This window comes from Carettochelys insculpta, chromosome 8, assembly GCF_033958435.1.
Source record: "Carettochelys insculpta isolate YL-2023 chromosome 8, ASM3395843v1, whole genome shotgun sequence".
NCBI lineage: Eukaryota > Metazoa > Chordata > Testudines > Carettochelyidae > Carettochelys > Carettochelys insculpta.
In genome coordinates this window covers 16,888,338-16,909,277 of record NC_134144.1, presented here as the reverse complement: position 1 = coordinate 16,909,277, position 20,940 = coordinate 16,888,338, and the positions used below count along the sequence as shown (strand labels likewise).

The 20,940-nt window shown below is 45.2% G+C and overlaps 1 protein-coding gene across 1 annotated transcript in view; it reads right to left on the bottom strand.

Annotated features, from left to right (window-relative positions):
* The window catches only part of DNAH7 (dynein axonemal heavy chain 7), a 267,061-nt gene extending 247,777 nt beyond the window's left edge, over nt 1–19,284 (bottom strand). The window contains exons 1-4 of the mRNA XM_075001322.1: nt 19,228–19,284; nt 11,842–11,907; nt 3,158–3,266; nt 1,682–1,835 (exon numbers count right to left, since the gene is read on the bottom strand). Of these exons, the coding sequence (XP_074857423.1) occupies nt 1,682–1,835; nt 3,158–3,266; nt 11,842–11,907; nt 19,228–19,242 (344 nt within the window). The 5' untranslated portion in view covers nt 19,243–19,284. The remainder of the gene's footprint in view (nt 1–1,681; nt 1,836–3,157; nt 3,267–11,841; nt 11,908–19,227) is intronic.
* Between the last annotated feature and the right edge of the window lie 1,656 nt (nt 19,285–20,940).

Genomic DNA, 20,940 nt, shown 5'->3' with positions numbered 1-20,940 from the left:
TTTTCTCTGTTTACTTTAGAAAATTTAAATTCACCGAACAGTCTGTCTAAAAAGCTAACAATAGAGTATGCACATGGCCCCTCAATAGTTGGAAGCATATGTGGGGCCCCATAATGAGGGCAGGAGCAGAGCTCCAGGCCAGCAGTGGAACCCTGAGCATCAGTGTAGCTTCCAGGGCTGGCTGGTGGACTGGATCCCAGTGATGGCAGGGCACAGGAGGACAGGACATCAATGGGGCCAGTGGGTGCAACAAGTATATATGAGCCCAAGTATGTAGAATGCATTACATTCATGTCCAGATGCACTGCCTTTTGGTGAGGTGATACACAAAGTGACCAGAAAGCCCTTTCTGTCACAGCTGTGCTGCTACAGCTTTACTAGCACAGACAAACCTTTATGGAGCACAAGCATGCTGTAGGCCTGAATGCCACTTTTAATCAGGCAGCTGCCTCCAGCAGACTGTCCTCCTTGCCCACCCACAGTGCAGTCCCTCAGAAGCAGAACAGTTGGGAAATTGTTCCCCTGTGTGTGTGTCCTTTGCCTGTCAGCCCTGGGCAAAACTAATCCAAGTGGACCCCACCCTGTGGGCAAACAGGCAGCGGCCAGGGCAGCATGTGAACCAGGCAGCCCCATTCTGGTGCCCCAGGCCCTCCCTGAGCACCATGACGTCGCATCATCATCAGTCCTGCTAGGGTCACCTTCCCCTCCAGCGGCTCTTCTGGCACATTTTGCACAGGTGCGGCCTGTCCTGTCTTGCTGAGCCCACTGGAGTTGACAGGAAAAGCTGCCACAGGGAAAAGACTGCTACAGTGAGGCAGCTTCATGGGCCAGATAAAAATGCTTGGCAGGCCAGATTCTGACCCACAGGCCAAGTGTTGCCCACCCTGATCTATACTATTATAAAAGGAGAGCTGTCTGTCCATCCATCCAGCCATCCATCTGTCCCACTGCAGTCAGTCCCACAATGGGAGTGCTCTCCGCCACTCTGTGCACATGCTCCACTGCTTGGCAGAAGCAGTACATGGCAGCGGCAGCAGCTCCAGCCCCGGTAGCCCCAAGCAGCCCCAGTGACCCCAGCAGCCCTGGCTCCGGCCACTCTGGTGACCCTGGAGGCCCCAGCGGCTCTGGTGGGCCTAGCGGCCCCAAACACTCCAGCAGCTCTGGCTGCTCCAGCAGGCCCAGTAACGCTGGCAGTCACAACCACCCGGGTGGCTCTGGCTGCCCCAGTAGAGGCGTCCCCAGCAGTTCCAGCAGCTCCAGCTACACCTGCAGCCCCAAGCAGCACCGGCACTGGCAGCCCCAGGGGCCCCAGCAACCTCGGATGCTCCAGCAGCCCCAGCTCCTGTGGCCCCAGTGGCTCCGGCAGCACCAGCTGCTCTGGCAGCAGTGGTTCCAGTGGTCCTGATGAGTCGCCAGCATTAACCTCAAAGAGGGGAGCTGGGATGCCTGGCTCTGGGGGAGGAGGAGGGAATTTATTTACAGGAAGGGGCCTGGAGGAGTCTGGCTCTGGGTGAGGGCATGGCACTTCAGCTGTACCTGCCACAAAGGGCGAGCCCTGCTAATATACATAGTTTGTTATTGGTCTGCAATCATAACCTTTTTGTGATATTAACATTTTGACATTTTTCATTTCACCTTTGAAAAGGAAATAATGCATTTATACAAACTCAAGAAAACTCACATGATGATGTTAACAAGAGTACTTCTGAAATTTTCACGACCTTTTTTTGGATGATAGCTGCTCTGTGCTTTAGAAGTTGATGTTCCTGCACCCGGCTCGTTAACTGCAGAGACTTGTAGCTTGCGTCTCTTACTCCTTTCCTCCAAACATTCTCCTAGCATCAAATATGTATGTAAGTTGCATATTAGGAGCCCAAGTTTGCAATATGCCTAGGACCCTCTAAAGGTTCCGAGAGCTCTCAGCACACATTTATTACACTGAAAGTTGAGATTTCTCAGCATGTTTCAGGATCATGACCCACATCACTTACAGCAAAATTAATGAAACAATGAAAGTTAATAAAGAGCTGCATGTACTGTATAAACCGTTAAAGAATATTTCTATCAAATCTGTTTTAGATCAATAATGTTATCATTTTGAAATATTCCCTGTAAGGGGTAAAAATATTTTTTACTTTTTTAAATAATGGATACAGAATTTTGTTTCTGTCAACTGTTAAAGTAAATCTGTATTCTAAATATATTTCTTCTTTAAAAATTTGGGATGCAATTCTGGTTCCACTGAAGTAAGTTGAAGTTTTGCCACTGATCTCATTGGGGTCCAGATTTCACTCACTGAGTATAAGCAGCATTTTACTGATTACTGCACAGACTTTTATATTAAAAATCAAACATATAACAAGATTCTGCATAATTGAAGTCAGTAACAGTTCTTTCACTGCCTTTAATAAAAGGAAGACTACACCACAGTTTACCAATATGAAAAGTTGGAGATATTAAACTATTTTGTACAAAATAAAAGTTCAATTTTTAAAACATATATTATGGCACAAAGGATATTTGATAAGAAAAACAGTATTAATTACAAATATGGATTTATAATATTCAGGCTTACTAAAAGTGAATCTGACTTTTGGAAACCTTTACATCACTGTATAAACTTTTTTATGCTAGATTTCAGCATAGTCTTTTAAATGAAGTATATTAAAATAAGCAAATAATATAAGGATTCTCTTTGTTGTTTGATTTTATGGCAAACTTTCCATTTTCTAAACTACTTTTTTTTCCAATAATGTACAATTTCATGGAACTGCTAGCAGCTGGAACTATTTATTTTCTGATAAAGGCAGTGTTAAATTAACAATGTTGTACTAAACAGGCAAGTCACTTTTGCAGCTCTAAAATACTAATAAAATATTAAACAATATTTTGCCCTTTTACAGCATTCTTATCCAAGTTGATTATGGCACTTTACATACATTTACCTGGACCACTTTCATAAGACAGGTATTGTCCTTATTTTACAGAGGCAAAAAATGACACACAAAGATTGTGATTTGTCTGAGATCATATAGAAAGACTGTGTCAATGTGTGAATAAAATTCTATTTTCCTTACTCTATAATCTTGCATCAACTCAATTTTATACTATTTTTTTTTCAGTTCTTTGTTCATTAAATACTGAGTGGTAATCTTACCAGGTGAAAGCTCATTTTTGACAATAAAGTGACCTGCCTCATCATCTTTCTGTTCTCTTCTCAGATGAAATGAAGGAGAAACTTGCTGCCATAGTGGCTTGGAACTTACCTGAAATAAATATTTATTCTTTAGTTTTGTGAAATAACAACAGCAAGAGACATCTACATGTCTTTCACACGCGTTTAAAACATAATAAATTTCAAAAGGAAATAGCAAATCCATAACACATAAAAATAGTAGAAAAGCAACACAAAAATCAACCAAATTTTCTGTTTTGCTTTCAGTACTAGAAGTAATCATTCAGAAACTCAAAATCATATACTATGTTTAGGTCTATTATAAATGATTATTCATTTTTGGTGAAAGCTAATAGTATACTACTAAGATGAACCCCAGACATTTATGAAGATGAAAACAACATGGAAAAAAGAACAAAACCAAAAAAAAAAAAAAAAAAAAAAAAAAGACAAGGGAAAAAAGAGGTTAAACTAATTTTTTTTTCCTGGTAGGGTACAGTAGATCTCAACAGTTTCTCCAAGGTAGAATCTGAAATCAATTAATGTAACTGATGCTGCCAAAAATACTATTTGGGAGCCAGAGTTCCCATCTCTTTCAAAGTTTTTATTTTGTTTTATTGTTTTTAAACACAAAAAAAAAAGGCAGAAGGGTCCTACTTCATGGCAAAATAACAGTGTACAATATTCAGCCAGCAGTAGCTTAGCAAATATCACACTGCTTACACGGACACAGTACAAACTGTCTTAAGTGTAGCTTATTTAAATAACTCTTTCATCCTCGAATTTATTACTACTGGCTTCACCTCCAAAAACCAGCACCCTCTCATTCAGCAACATCCTTTGTCCAGCAGAACCACAGATGCTCCTGAATGAGAAGCCCAGAGAGGAAGAGCAAGCTGCCAGAGCCCAATGGTAGCCCACAGCAGCAAGGATCCAGGGCCAGAGCACCCGGGACACCAGAGCTGGAGCCCCCTAGTGGCCAGGGGCCAGAGCCCTGCTGGAGCCCAGAAGCACCAAGACCAGGGCTGGAACTTTGTGACAACACCAGCCAGCTGGAGCCCTCCTCCATCCCCAGAGAGCCCAGGACCAGCACTGAAGCCCCACGCACAGGGCCAACTGGAGGCCATCTGCAGCCCTGGCTGGGGCTGGACCTCCACACATAGGGCCAGCAGAAATCCCTATAAGGGAGCTCCATATGTGGGGCTGGCAGGAACCCTACTGCAGCCCTGGGGAGCCCTGGCCAGAGCTGGAGCTCCAGCCATGGGGCTGATGGGAACCCCACCACAGCCCTGCAGAGCCCCAGGCCAGGGCTAGAACCCCACGGCAGCAGTGAAGGGGTTGAGGCCAGAGCCCCACACCAGGTGGGTAAGGAGGTAAGGTGGGGAGGGGAGCCAAAGCAATCACTTGGTGTTGTGGCAGAGGACCTGCCCTGGTCCAGCAAATTCTCTGATTCGGGACCAGTCATGTCCCAACCATGCCAGACCAGGGAGATGCAACTTATATTATTATCGTCATCATTGTCTTCATCAGGCAAATGCCTCTGAAAAATGTCTGTAAAGGAAATGGCTTCTCAGCTTTAGCTACACCGGCTCCACAATTACTTAAAAGCACGGCCCTGGTGTTGTCAAAGGGCAGCACTATTCAAGAATTAAGAAACCTGATTAATGAATGTAATGAAGGTGTCATACTCCGTGCAGACAGACAGATGCACTAGTTCACTTTGAACTAGCACAATAACAATAGCACCGTGGACACTGCAGCATGGGGAGTGGCTCGGGATAACCAAGCCTGGACACAGCATGAAGCAGACTTTGACTAAGGCAGATAGCTCAAGATGCAAAGGCTACACTACTATTTTTAGCAAGCTAGCTTGAGTGACCTGCTACAAATCCCAGTGGGGTAGCCACGCTAGTCTGTATCTTCACAAAACAAAGTAAGCAGTCCTGTAGTACCTTAAAGACTAACAATTTTATTTATTAGGTAATGAGCTTTCGTGGGTAAGATCCACTTCTTCAGTCATCTCATGCTGGGAAACACATCTCCCAGACAGCATAGACATCCTGTGACAGAGCACAAATAACCAACAGCTAATTCCCATAAGCTCTGATGGACTTAATAACCTAATTAGACTATCAGCAGATGAGCTAAAGGGTTAATTATTCCATCAGCTGAGAAGGTAGTTTATAAGCATGGGAAGAAACTGCAAACAGAGGCAAGGACTCTGGATAGGGAGACTTCTTTCTTTTCCTTAGGGAAATCATAGAATCATAGAATACTAGGACTGGAAGGGACCTCAAGAGGCCACCGAGTTCAGCCCCCTGCCCCAAGGGCAGGACCAAGTACTATCTAAACCATCCCTGATAGACATCTATCTAACCTGTTCTTAAATATCTCCAGTGATGGAGATTCCACAACCTCCCCTGGCAATTTATCCCACTGTTCAACCACCCTGACAGTTAGGAACTTTTTCCTAATGTCCAACCTAAACCTCCCTTGCTGCAGTTTAAGTCCATTGCCTCCTGTTCTATCCTCACAGGCCAAAAAGAACACATTTTCTCCCTCCTCCTTTTGACACCCTTTTAGATACCTGAAAATCGCTATCATGTTGCCCCTCAATCTTCTCTTTTCCATTCTCTAGACCTTTAATCATCCTTGTTGCTCTTTTCTGGACCCTCTCTAATTTCTCCACATCTTTCTTGAACTGTGGTGCCCAGAACTGGACACAATACTCCAGCTGAGGCCTAACCAGCACAGAGTAGAGCGGAAGAATGACTTCTCGTGTCTTGTTCACAACACTCCTGTTAATACATCCCAAAATCATGTTTGCTTCTTTTGCAACAGCATCACACTGTTGACTCATATTTAGCTTGTGGTCCACTATAACCCCTAGATTCCCTTCTGTGTAGTCATTCCTAGACACTCTCTCCCTATTCTGTATGTGCACAACTGATTGCTCCTTCCCAAGTGGAGCACTTTGCATTTGTCCTTATTAAACTTCATCCTGTTTACCTCAGACCATTTCTCCAATTTATCCAGATCATTTTGAATTATGACCCTATCCTGCAAAGCAGCTGCAACCCCTCCCAGCTTGGTATCATCTGCAAACTTAATAAGTATACTTTCTATGTCAATATCTAAATCGTTGATGAAAATATTGAACAGAACCATCCTAAAACAGACACCTGCAGAACCCCTCTTGTTATACTTTTTGAGCAAGGTTGAGAACCATTAAGAACTGCTCTCTGAGTACAGTCATCCAGCCAATTATGCACCCACTTTATAGTAGCCTCATCTAAATTGTATTTGCCTAGTTATTTTATAAGAATATCATGCGAGACCGTATCAAATGCTTTACTAAAGTCTAGGTATACCACATCTACCGCTTCTCCCCTATCCACAAGGCTCGTTATCCTATCAAAGAAAGCTATCAGATTGGTTTGACATGATTTGTTCTTTACAAATCCATGCTGGCTGTGCCCTATCACCTTACCAAGTGCTTGCAGATGATTTCTTTAATCACCTGCTCCATTATCTTTCCTGGCACTGAAGTTAAGCTGACTGGCCTGTAGTGTCCTGGGTTATTCTTATTCCCCTTTTTATAGATGGGCACTATATTTGCCCTTTTCCAGTCTTCTGGAATGTCCCCTGTCTCCCATGATTTTCCAAAGATGATACATGAAGGCTCAGATGTCTCCTCTATCAGCTCCTTGAGTATTCTAGGATGCTAGTATTTCATCAGGCCCTGGTGACTTGCAGACATCTAATTTTCCTAAGTGATTTTAACTTGTTCTTGTTTTATTTCAACTTCTAACCCTACACCTTTCCCACTAGCATTCACTATGTTGGGCATTCCTTCATCAGACTTCTCAGTGAAGACCGAAACAAAGAAGTCATTAAGCATCTCTGCAATTTCCAAGTTCTCTTTTACTGTTTTTCCCCACTCACTGAGCAATGGCCCTACCCTGTCCCTGGTCTTCCTCTTGTTTCTAATACATTTATAAAAAGCCTTCTTGTTTCCTTTTATGCCTGTAGCTAGGGTTCAAGTTTGTAGTTTGAGCTCATTTTGTGCCTTAGCCTTTCTAATCTTGCTCCTGCATTCTTGTGTTGTTTGCCTATATTCATCCTTTGTAATTTGTCCTTGTTTCCATTTTTTATATGATTCCTTTTTTATTTTGAGATCATGCAAGATCTCCTGGTTAAGGCAAGGTGGTCTTTTGTCATATTTTCTATCTTTCCTATGCAGCGGGATAGCTTGCTTTTGGGCCCTTAATAATGTCCCTTTGAAAAACTGCCAACTCTCCTCAGCTGTTTTTCCCCTCAGTTTTGCTTCCCATGGGACCTTACCTACCAGCTGTCTGAGTTTACCAAAATCTCCCCTCCTGAAATCCATTATCTCTACTTTGCTGTTTTCCCTTCTTCCCTTCCTTAGGATTGTGAACTCTATGATTTCATGATCACTTTCACCGAAGCTGCCTTTCACTGTCAAGTTCTCTACAAATTCCTCCCTATTTGTTAAAATCAAATCTAGAACAGCTTCCCCCCGGTAGCTTTTTCAACCTTTTGGAATAAAAAATTGTCCCCAATGCAACCCAAGAATTTACTGGATAGTCTGTGCCCTGCTGTATTAGTTTCCCAACATATATCTGGATAGTTGAAGTCCCCCATCACCACCAAATCGGGGGCCCTGCATGACTTTGTTAGTTGTTTAAAAAAAGCCTCATCCACCTCTTCCACCTGGGTAGACGGCCTGTAGTAGCCTCCTAGCAGAATATCACCCTTGTTTTTAACCCCTCTTAGTCTAACCCAGAGACTCTCAACACGTCCATCTCCTATGTCTATCTCCACCTCAGTCCAAGTGTGTACATTTTTAATATATAAGGCAACACATCCCGCCTTTCTTCCCTGTCTATCCTTCCTAAGCAGGCTGTACCCTTCAATATCAACACTCCAATCATGTGCATTATCCCACCAAGTTTCCATGATGTCAACAATGTTCTAGTTATATTTATTTATTAGCACTACCCGTTCTTCCTGCTTATTACTCATACTTCCTGCTTTTGTATATAGGCATCTAAGATATTGATTTGATCTTGCCTCCCTGTTTTGCCCTGACCCTCTTTTTACTCTGACATTGTTGCCCATGCTGCCTCCCATTTCTGACCCATCTCCCAGGTTTCCATGTTCTCCACTTACCTGTGGGCTTTGCTCCCCTGCCCTCGTCGAACCTAGTTTAAAGCCCTCCTCACTAGGTTAGCCAGTCTGTGTCCAAATACAGTCTTTTTCCTCCTCGAAATGTGAGCGCCATCTCTGCCTAGCAGTCCTTCCTGGAATAGCATCCCATGGTAGAGGAAGCCAAAGCTTTCCTGGCAACACCATCTTCAAAGCCAGGCATTCACCTCTAGGATGCACCTGTCTCTGCCTGGGCCCTACCACTGACAGGCAGGATGGGGAGAATACTACCTGCGCCCCAAACTCCCTCGCCTGTGCCCCCAGAGCCCTGAAGTCACCCTTGACCTGATCACTGTCACATTTCGCAGTATCATTAGTGCCCACATGGATGAGAAGCATGGGATGCAGTCAGAGGGCCGGATAATCCTTGACAATGCCTCCGTAACATCTCGGATACGGGCCCCCAGCAGGCAGCACACCTCCCAAGATGAAACGTCAGGGCGACAGATGGGCGCCTCCGTCCCCCTAAGAAGAGAGTCCCCAACCACCACTACTCAATGTTTCCTCCTCGCAGTGGTGGCAGCAGACTTCCCAGCCTTGGGGGTACAAGGCTTCTCCTCTGCTGTACAGGGCAATTCTTTGTCTCCTGTATCAAGCACAGCATAATGGTTTCCTAGTACCACAGTGGGAGGGTTCTGAGCACCCTGAAATGACTGAGGATCGAAGAATGCTCCCAGTAGAAGAGCTGCATGGGAACTACGATGTTCACAATCAACATGTATCCAAGACAGTTTGTGAGGAACTTCCAGGTGGGAAAGGAACCTGCCCTGTCATGCATACCTATAACCTTACTAGCAGAAGTACCATTCTGTACTACCACCATTTAAGACTGACTGAAAACTGAGAGAGGATCCTTGGATTTTTGTAACTTGTTAGTCTACAAAGGCATGCTAAAGACTAAATCAGAAGCATTGTGTAGCCATATTTGGCAGCTTTCACACACAGAAGCAAAATTAACTTCAAATATGTCAGTTCGTTTGCCTCTTTGAGTTTCCATTTCTTATTCAGGCGTATAAAAATAACTTCTATGTCCTCATTTGTGAAATCCTACCCATGATGAAATGTTAATCCATAAGTGCCTCTTCTGTGCTTCATCTGTCTGAATCCATCTTTTTCCCCAAGTTTAAAAGTAAAATATTGTTATTGTTTGAAAGAGCAAGATTCGGACTCAATTAAATCCTTAAAATAGGTTTCCTTCAGCTAAATTGATAGTTTTATTTTAAAGAAACTCATCATGACCTAAATTCCACGTTAGAATTAAATATGCATAAAAGTTTAAGAATCTTATCTAATAATGTAAGAGACAAAGTGATTAAAATTTCATTTAGTATCGTATTAATTATACAGTGAAACTTACATTAAAAATCATGTCTAATACCCAATCTGTTGTCTTAAATGACTACTTTAAAATATTCTCAAATATCTAAAACCTTTTACCTTTAGTGTAATTACCAAGCACTATTAGGTGCTCAAGTATTGCTAATTTCTTGAGATTTCCTTAAAAGAGATCCTCCTGAATTTGTCTTCTTTTCCCTTTTCTCTTGGACACATTTGAAAAGCTCTAATACCAGTTATTTAAAATATGCAGAATTTCTGACAATCATACATGGGTTGTCTTTTATTATGGTTTTGTGCCTTCTGTTAACTGTATCATATATATTACTACACATCAACATATCACATACATTTAGCACAGACATATCTGATGCATTCACTTATTTGGAGAACAGACCACATTATTTTTTCCATTTGGGTATGTATTAAATTGAGTTTTCACTTACATTCTTTTTATTACAAGAAACCTGTAAGAATGACTGGGTTACATTTTCCATTGAACTACTTCAAACCAGTTCAGAATAAACATTGTGAGAGAACCATTCCTAACATTTTAGAAACCTTGATGTCTTTTGAGTCAGAAACATTGAGCCTGACTCACCAGTGCAATACTCCATATTCAAGCCAGTCTGAAACAACCAAAACTGAAGTATTGCAGTGATGAATCTGGCCAATTATTCACATTCTACATGTCTTCTGTTTCACTGAAATATAGAACAGATTTTTGCAAACATTTATCTCAAAATTGTTTGTCACTTTACACTAAGTGCAACAAATTCACATGCCTGAAAAGAGATTTAGGCCCCAATTCTATAAACACGCGTGCTTAACTGTACTGCAGTCAGTAGCCCCACTTACTGGGACTGCCCAAGACAGTAAATTTAAGCAGATGCATAAGTGTTAGAAGAGTTATTTGTATGTAGCCTGCTGATGGGGAGAGGGGCAGCGGGAGCAGCAGTGAGGAGCAGCTTAGGCTAATGAGTGGGCTGCATGAGCAGCTCATCTTCAACTCAGTGGGTAGCAAGATTGTTGTAACTAAGACAGACTCCCAGGATACAGTAGTTGAGAAAACAGCACTTGCATACCTAGAATTTGCAGGCTGTGTCAACTGAGCCATAGTAGTGCTTTGATTGGATCCAAAGAAAGCACATGGGTCTTATAGCCAATGTTGCGTACGATTAGCACACACCTCACTTCACATGCCCTTACGTTCCATGTGTGGCACTTCAGTAATACCAGTAGGAAAAAATAAACACTACCTGAAGGGAAATCAGCAGAATCTGGCAATCCTGCACCTAAGCAATGGTAAACAAAATGGCTTGCAGGCCACATAGAGAACCCTAATGGACCAAATGTGGCTTGTGGGAAGCAGGTCGCCCACCTTGGCAGAGGGGGTGGGCAAAAGGGACAACTGCCATGAGGCTCAGATATTCAAAAGGCCCAGAGCTCCTGGCCATTGCCGCTGCTACTGCAGCAGCGCCAGGAGCTCCAGCCCTTTAAATTGCCACCAGAGCACAGCATGCTGAGGGCTAGCTGGAGGTGGCAGGGCGGAATGTGTGCTGGGCAGCACTGAGGACTAGCTGCCAAAGGCCCTGCTCATTTAGGGAGTACAGAACTGGCCCTTCCCCCACCTTGCCTCGGGACCTGACAATTCTGTCACCCCCTCTGCTTGTATGTTGCGTTTCCACTCAAAACAGAAGGACCGTGGAGGCTTCAAGATATTGGAATGAATTATATTCCAATTTGTCTATAATAATTACTTTATAAGCTTTCGTCTGTATTTTTAATTCTTTCCAATATTTTCTGCTATTCTAAATTACATAGTTCAATCCTTTTCCAAATATTTCTTGTATGTTTATATAAAGCCTTGTTGTTCCCAATGTATACAGGCCAGTGAGTGGGCTGCATGAGTGGCCCTCCTTCATCTCAGTGGGTCGCAAGATTGTCACAACCAAGACAGTCTCTGGGATAGGGTAGTTTTGCTACCAGTGTTTGCATACCTAGGATTTGATGAGGTCCTGTTTTCTTTGTAGAATCTCCCATGCTTTGCTGCACATTTGAAAATGAAAAAGCATTAAAATAAAAAATTGTAAAAATATTACCTGCGCCAATTGTGGCAAAAATTTTACAGCTGTCTTCCCTAATTTTCCTTTCCCATTTAGTCTGGGCTGCAAAAAAAACACCAACATAATAAATTATGTAAATATTTAAAAACTAGTAATAAAGGTTGAACCTCTCTAATCCAGCACCCTGGGACCTGACCAGTAGGAACCAGAGAATTTGCTGACCCACAGGAGGTCAATATTGGCTAGCAGCATTGCCAACATTTCCACTGCTTACTGGGCTCTTAGAAGACCTCAGGGATAAATTAAAGCTAAATAACACAGAACACTGAAAGCCAGGACTGGTGTCTGCAAACAAATTTGATAGGACCACAAGAAGTTTGGCCACACCCAAAAGTGAACATCTGGCTAACTAAAATCACACCAAACCACAGATGCTGCCAGAGTGCCAAACTAGAGAGGTTCAATGTGTGCTAAATTTCTAAGCACGCTAAAATTTATGATATACACAATAATTTTCGCTTTGTTCTCTATCCAATAATTTTCACAGATACACATACTTCTTTTCTCCTATTCTCCACTGATGGCTTCAAAAGACACAACTACACTGCAGCTGGGAGCCTCAGCAGATAGACTTGTGCTAGTGCTTCTAAAGCCAGCACACTAAAAATAGCTGTGTGGCTGCAGCAGCTAAGGGTGTCATCTGTCTGGGTTTTCCCAGGATTGACCCTTTTTGGAGATAAATGCTGTGAAAGATTTCCTGGGACACCTCGCACCCATACTAGTTGTGCAGTGTTATGCACTCAGGATCATCTCAGATACCTTAATTTTTTGGACCTAAGAGGTAGCAATCCTAGCAGCAGCATGAGAGAGGCTCAGGCCAGCTACAAAAAACAAAGCCCACCTGGATCTGACCTTGGGTGCTTAGCCAACCTGACACCATGGCACAGTGCTGACATCGTGTATTTTAGTATGCGAGCTCAAGTGGAGCTAACACAAGTCTGTCTACTCAAAAGCGGGAGATACACTCCCAGCTGTACTGTAAACATGCCCTTAAAGAGTCACTTCATATGTGCAAGCATTCTTACTATTATTTTAATGTATTTACAACATACATTTCTGCACACAAGATAACAGAAACAACCCTAAGCTGCCTTTTATGCTTATCACAAACTGTCAAAAATGTTGGGCTGAAAGGGGCCTTGCAGCAAAGGTGCTGACTTTCACAGCTCCTAGTGGGGTGGAGGGTGCCTGACTCCTGCACTGCCCCAGAACTCATCCTCACCTCTTCCTGTCCCCACTCCACCCCAGCACCTGCTGCATGACACCGAAGAGCTGTTTGATTTCAGCAGGCAGGAGTTGCTGGTGGGGTCAGTGAAGCACTGACTGTTGATGCCACTGCAAGCAGGTGGTCTGAGGGCCAGGATGAAAGTTGATCTATGGGGTTGCCGGTGGGTGCTTCAGCCCCATAGCACCTATGGAGCCAGCACCTATGCCTCAAAAAATCAAGTCCAGTTCCCTGAGCTATGGAAACCAAGAGCATCCCTCACACATGATTTTGCAGCCTTCCAAATATAGGGGGTCACCAGCCTTCCTTCAAAGACTATTGCAGAACTTAACTATTCTAATATTTAGAAAGCTTTTCCTAATATCTAACCTACAAATCAAGTCAAACCCTTGATACCCTAAACTCATTACGACTCACCCTACCTTCAGCAGATATGAACAATTGTTCACTGTCCCCTTTTAACAGCCCTAATAATATTTGAAAATTTATGAACCACACTCTCGGTCTTCTTTTCCCAAGGCTAACCATTCCCAGACTTGTAAAGCTTTCCTTCCAGGTAAGGTTTGCTAAAGCCTTTGTCATTTTTGTTGCTCTCACCTCCTCTCCTCCCTGCCATCACATCCTTCCTCCCCACACACCCCCATTTCTCCCCTCCACAGGCTTCTCTCCCCAACACCTTTCCCCATACTTGAGCTCACTTGCCTCCCCATCCAAGCACTCCCCCTGCCCTGCCCATTGCAGAATTTGAACAAGTAAAAAAAACCCTAATTACTTCAGCCCAGGCCACTTCTTCGCTGTGGGAACCCTCTGAAGGGCCCTAACCCAGACTGACAGGGATCCATTCCTCATAGCCATTTATTGCTCTCCCCAGTCCCCATGGAGACAGGTTAGCACAGGGTGCCTGATGTCACAAATGATCCAGGCCTCCCTGCAGTGCACACATACGGCATAAGGCCTGTCTTTGTCTAGTCCATGGGAAAGTGATGATGGGGGAGGTTAGCTAGGCTCAGCTCTCACTATCCCTAGCAAATTGCTCCAGCATCACACAATGGGAGAAGAAAGTCATCCCATAAAGCCCAAAACTGAAATTATCTTGTTATCCAGAAGCAGAAAGGTTTTGGAATTGTAAAAAAAAAAAAAAAAAAAAAAACCAAAAACTTTGCAAAACTGCATTTCTCAGCAACTTTCCATCTGCTGACTTCAAAGCACCAAATCAAAACCAACAAATTTACACAAATTCCCATGAGGCAGGCAACTATTATTATTACCCCTTTTTTCAGATGAAGAAACTGAGGCACAGGATAGTCAAGTTCCTCATCTGCTAGGGCCTTTTGTTAAACAGTGGGAAAAACTCCCATTGAGATAAAACCTTAAGTGAGGTGTCCAATGTCATACTGAAAGTCTGACCAGTGGGGAGTCCAGGTGCTGCTTGCTGGGGCTCATTGGAGTGGGGATTTGGGTATTGGGGGCTTGCTGGATGGATCCAGGTGTAGGGGAGCAGGACTTGTCAGGGTGAGGGTTAGAGGGGCCTGTTTAACCGGGGAGACCCTGATGCTTCTGAGAGCACACTGCATGCTGGATTCCCACTTCCCCTAGCAATTCCCTTATTGCTTTTTCTTCCTCATTCCTCTCATTCCCCACAGCCGCTTCTGGCACACGATGGCATATATCGCATTAGTTAATATGCAGGTGTATGAGCCCTTGCCGATGTGGCTAGGTCCTGTGATGATATCTCTAGTATAGGCATGTGGACAGAGCTGGCAACAAGGTTTGCTGCAAGGATAGATTCCTGGGCTGGTATTTCTGTGATATGGTGTGTGACTGCTAGTGAGTATTTTCTTGAGGTTGGGTGGCTGCCTGTAGGAAAGAATAGGCCTGTCACCCAGGACCTGTGAGAATGAGGGATCACATTCCAGTAGAGGCTGTAGATTGTCAACAATTCATTGGAAGGATTTAAGCTGAGGACTATAGGTGATGACAACCAGCGTTCAGTTATTTTCCTTCTTAGGCCTATCATGAAATAGATGGTTTCTGGGGACTCATCTGGCCCTGTCAATCTGTTTCTTTACTTTCTGGGGATAGTTAAGTTTTAAGAATGCTTGATAAATATTCTGTAGTGTTTGCGTCTGTCGGTGGGATTGAAGCAGATATGGTTGTATCTTAGGGCTTGGCTGTAGACAGTGGATCATGTGATGTGTCCAGGATGAAAACTGGAAGCATGCACATGCCACCATGCGCCAGTAATGCCCTGCTGCCATGTACATTGGACAAGCTGGACAGTCTCTTCATCAAAGGATGAATGGGCATAAATCTGACTTAAGAAACTGGGATACACAAAAACCCACAATGGAACACTTTACACTCCTTGGATAGCCAATAAAGAATTTGAAAGTCGCCATTCTCCTACAAAGGATTTTAACACAAGATTACAGAGGGAGACATCTGAACTGGAATTCACTTGAAAGTTTGACACATGTAACCGTGGGCTTAACAGAGATCTTAATTATCTTACACATTACAAGGGCAATTTCCCCACCTTTCATGTTTTCAAAAATATTTCCTCCTACCCTTTTTTTTCCCTTTTTCTCCTCTTCTCCTTCCTCCTCCCCATCCCTGCTATATAAACCCTAGATTCTTATTATCAGCTCCAAATCTGAAGAAACAGGTCTCGCCCATGATAGAAATAAATAAATTTAATAACCCACTTAATAAATTCGTTTTTCTTTAAGGCACTACAGGACTGCTTGTTTTATTCAGAATCAAAATGTCAGTTTGTTTACATTTCAAAATTTATATTAAAATTACACACAGCTGCAAGGAGGATTATAAGACTTTAGGAGATCTGAATTAAAATAATTTAGAGCAGAGACACAGCACTTTTATTTGTCCAGAGGATTTCATCTTTTAACAACTTTCCGCTAATGAGATGAATATGTTGAAGTCTCTTTCAACAAATATGGTTACACCACTTGGGCTGTAACTCAAACTGCAAGCATATTAAACATCAGAGAGGAAAAACAAGTTATTGAAAAAAGTTAAATCCAGTCTGTTTACTTAAGACAAAATATAAATAAGTTTCCGTCCAGTTCAAAAGAAACCCCACTACATAGACTAGACTAGTATAAATATAAGTAGCTAATCTAGCCAGAAACCACACACAAACAAAATACTGAAGTAAACGAATGCCCTCATCACTTTAAAAAACATGCAGACATTCTCCTAATGTAATTTTATTTTCAGGATATCTGAAAAACAAACACACTGGCTACATCTACACTAGCCCCAAACTTCGAAATAGCCATGCAAATGGCCATTTCGAAGTTTACTAATGAAGTGCTGAAATACACATTCAGCGCTTCATTAGCATGTGGGTGGCCGCGGCACTTCGAAATTGACGCGCCTCGCCGCCACGTGGCTCGTCCAGACGGGGCTCCTTTTCGAAAGGACCCCGCCTACTTCGAAGTCCCCTTATTCCTATGAGCAGATGGGAATAAGGGGACTTCGAAGTAGCCGGGGTCCTTTCAAAAAGGAGCCCCGTCGGGATGAGCCGTGCGGCGGCGACACACATCAATTTCAAAGTGCCGTGGCCGCCCACATGCTAATGAGGCACTGAATGTGTATTTCAGTGCTTCATTAGTAAACTTCGAAATGGCCATTTGCATGGCCATTTCGAAGTTTGGGGCTACTGTAGACACAGCCTCTGGGTCTTATTCTGGCTTGTCTTCTATGGAGTAACCAGGTGGGAGGGAAGCAGTTAAAATACTGTATGGTCCTGAGGACTGATCTTGCCAAGATTTATGCCTGCACTTAACCTTCCCACTGCCATTAGTAGCGCTATTGATTTTAGGACTACTTACACAGGTACAATTAAATCCATGCATACGTCTCTATCTGAGAACCTTTGTATACAATCCTAAGCAAAAGCACCTCTTTTCTCTTCTTTAAATCCTACTTTCTCTATGAATCCTTCATACCTTGTTCTTCATAGCTATAACTCTCCTTGCTTTGTCCTTCTGGTGACCATTGTATTGCCTATTCTAAAATCATAGGTGCAGGGCACATCTTATTCTATATGGAAAATACAATGCAAATTTACTCTATTTAAAAAAAAAAATCTCATGAACCATGGAAAATTTTGATTACGCATTGAAATCTTATTACATTTGGAGTTTGGCCTATAAAGGAGATGGTGACAGTGATACAATTCTGGCTGAAGCAATGTTAAGATAGAGGTGGTGACAAGTACATACAAAGTTGTTTGTTTTTTTTTTTAGCAACTGTAACAGGAGAATGAAGGGAACAAAGAAGCAGTGGGCAAAAATAAGATTAAGTGGTAATGACAGTGGGTACAAAAGAAGTCACCAGAATAGCAATGATGGGCAAGTTAGTTCCTTGAGGCTGCAGCATTAATAAGGTAGTCATGGTGTCAAAGGGATCACAGAAGCAGGAGTGAGATTATTTCCACAGCATGGAAGTCATTGTGGAGTAGAGGGCGAAGTCAGCACAGAGGCACAGGGGAGCTGTGCAAGACAGACATTGAGGCCACCTACGGAAAAGTGGTAGAGGAAGGAGCAGGGTCAGAAGCAAGGCAATGTGGGATGTGAGGGATAAGGTCAATGCAGTGGTGAGGGCTGCTGTGAACAAAGGAAGCAGGAAGGTCAGCATGATGGCATGGGGTGGCTGTGTGTGGAAGGTAGGGAGAGGTCACAGTGATGCTGGGGAATAACTAACTGACATAGGAACGTCCATGCAGAATGGGGCAAAGGCAGGTCAACAAGGTGACAGGGAGGTCTGTTTGGAGCAGGAGACAACAGGGTGATCACTTTAGAGGAGTAGTAATGAGATCAGTAGCAGGCAGGAGATCACTGTGGAGACAAGACGTCAGTGCAGGGCTAGGTATTGCTTTTGGTAGTGAGGGAAGAGAGCAGGACAGGCCAGAGGGTCAGTGTGAGTTGGGGGAGGGGTACAGGGCAGTAGTTCAGGGGGTGTGGGGAGAGCAGTACAGCTTGGGAGATCTTTGCAGGGTAGGAATGACAGTGGTACCGGTGAGGGGGCAGGATGGACCAGGTGGGTGAGGGGCATAGTTGGTCACTGCAGGTCAGGGAGGAGAGCAGTACAGATCAGGGCAGTGCAGCACTGGTGGAGGGATGAGGCAGGACAGGGCAAAGAGCAGTACGGGTCAGAGATCAGGGTGGAAGGGAGAACAGTACAGGGCAGGGGTAAGGATGGGTGGGGGGGGAGCAGTACAGGTTGTAGGGCATAAGGACTGGGCTGGGAGCAGAGTAGTACAGATTGGAGGAGCAAACAAGCACTGGCTGGGGGGGTCTGGGCAGGGCATGCGTGAGAGCAGTTCAGGTTGCAGGGGAGAGTGGTATGGGATGTGGGGGGTCCTTGTGGAGCAGGGAAGAGAGCAGTACAGGTTGGGGGTCAGTGCAGGAAGGACAGTGGTACAGGTCAGGGGTCAGAGCGAGACCAGGGGAGAGTGGTACAGGTAGGGCAGGGAGTCCAGCAGGGAGAGGGGGTCAGGGTAGGGAGAAGAGAAGAGTGGTGCAAGGTGCAGGTCAGGATGGAGCGAGAGGAGAGAACAGTACAGGCTGAAGTGCCAGTGTGGGGCAGAGAACAGTTCAGGTCAGAAGCCCGGGCAGAGCAGGAGGGAGAGCAGTACAAGGCGGGGATCAGGTCAGGGTGGGCAGAGCGGTATGGGGGCGGGGTCAGTGTGGGGCAGGGGGAAGAGCAGTACAGTACAGACTGAGGGTCAGTGCAGGGCAGGGGGCCAGCGGGATAGGTCGGGGGGCTCAGGGAAGGGCGAGGCAGAGCGGTACAGGCCAGGGCTCAGGGCAGGCAGAGGAGGGGGTCAGTGTGGGGGAGGGGTAGAGCAGCACAGGCTGGGGCAGCGGTGCAGGGCGGGGTCAGGGCAGGACGGGGCAGCTGAGCGTGGGGGTGTCTGCAGCGGAGCAGGGGGGCCAGCGTGTGAAGGGGCTGCGGAGGAGGGAGGGCCCTGCTTGCGGGGCGGCAGGTCCTGGGGAGGGGAGGGGGCGCGGTCAGTGGAGCGGGGGTTAGCACAGCGTCGGCGGGGGCGCTGCAGGGGCCGTGGGGCAGAGGCAGGCGGAAACCCCCGCAAGACCCGCTCTCCTCACCTGCTCGCTGCCCATGTCTGCGGCTCCTCCCGGTCGGGGGGCTCCGCTCACCCGCGGCGGGGCCAGCTGCCCTGGTCCCAGGCGCCGGCGGGAGGAGAGGGGAGGGGCTGTTGTGGGCACGGCAGCCCCGTTGCTTAGCAGCCGCAACACTCCAGGTTAGTCTCTGCCTCGAGACGCCGAGCGAATCCCAACGGTCCCCGCCGGCCCGGCGCGCGCCTGATTGGCTCGGAGCTTCGAAACGCTCCGCGCGCCTGGCTCGGGCTGGAAGAGGGGCAGGCTGGAGGGTAGCCCCGGGCTCTGAGTTGGCGAGCTCCTCTGACACCTGCGTGCGCCACGCGCGCAACCGCGCGCCTGGGCCTTGCTGTGGCGTCAACGGCCGAAGCACTTGGCCAAACCCTCTGAGCGCGAGCAGCCGCCGCTCGCACCGCTTCCAAAACCCGTCGCGGGGGAGGGGTCGTTCTTGACCTGTCCATGACCCTGGTGTGGTGGGAAGGTATGGAGCGGGGCGCCCGGGCCCAGCGGACTGCAGCTGCTCCAGCTGGCCGCCACCTGAGCAGCAAGAGCCTGGGGGAGGAGGGGAGACTGGCCCTAAAGGCAGGTGCTCTGGAGGCCTTAGGTTAGCCGCGCTGGCCCGTGCAGAAGGCACAGAGGGTGGTACAAAGTGATGGGATTTAGGGCTAGGGCTGCACGAGAGGGTTTTTCATCAAAACTTTTTTTTTTTTTTTTTTTAAACAATATCCAGAGCATCCCCCTTCCTAAGGCACTGGCGCCAGGCCGGGATGAGGCAGAACCTCTCTCGGCAGAGTTACTGGGAGAAAGCCCATCTAGATCTTCCAAAACAAAAAGCAGTCAAGTAGCACTTTAAAGACTAGCAAAATAGTTTATTAGGTTTATTTTATTTTGCTAGTCTTTAAAGCGCCACTTGACTGCTTTTTGTTTTGATAGTGTATAGACTAGCACAGCTTCCTCTGTTACTAGATCTTCCACGGGCCCCTCTGTCAACAAACAGGGTTGCCAGGACACCAGCCAGTCCTGCTTGTTGTACTTCCACTTCGCCCTTTTGTCCAGAGCAGCCAGGCTTTTAGCCACACTCAAGGGACAATAGAGGATTCTTGTGAACCGCTTGGCAATTTGGCCACAATCCATTGACAGAAGTTTTGCTAGAATCCACTTCTGGCAATGGCTCACTCTAAAGTAGACAGACTGTGACTTCCATAACCTAAAAGACAGATCCCCACTGATGGTGAAAAAGATGAAACTGGAAGCTTATAGACACTTCTGGAAAAGTAAGCTAGTTGAAGTAATAGTGCGGCCAGTTTCCATCTTCCTACATGTATCAACAACTGTTATTTTGCCTAATGAATAGAGCCCTACAGCTATAAATATTGTAGCTAGATCCCCAAACAGTTATGGATATCAGATATCCACAATTTGAAATATGGATACAAATTTTGTATCTGCAAAAATTAGCAGCAACTATCCAGGTAGGACACAGTGAAGTCACCACAAAAATAAAACATGAAATAATTTCTATTAAGTCAACTAGACCAAACTTAATACATTGACCCATTATTTACTGGCAACACCAACTGAAAAATAAAGATTGTTTATATTCATTACTACATAGGGTCTTAAATACACAGTTGATTGCATTGGCTTCTTTTGGCCACTGAAGGGCATATGTTCAACATTAAAACCGAAATCCTCTGCCAA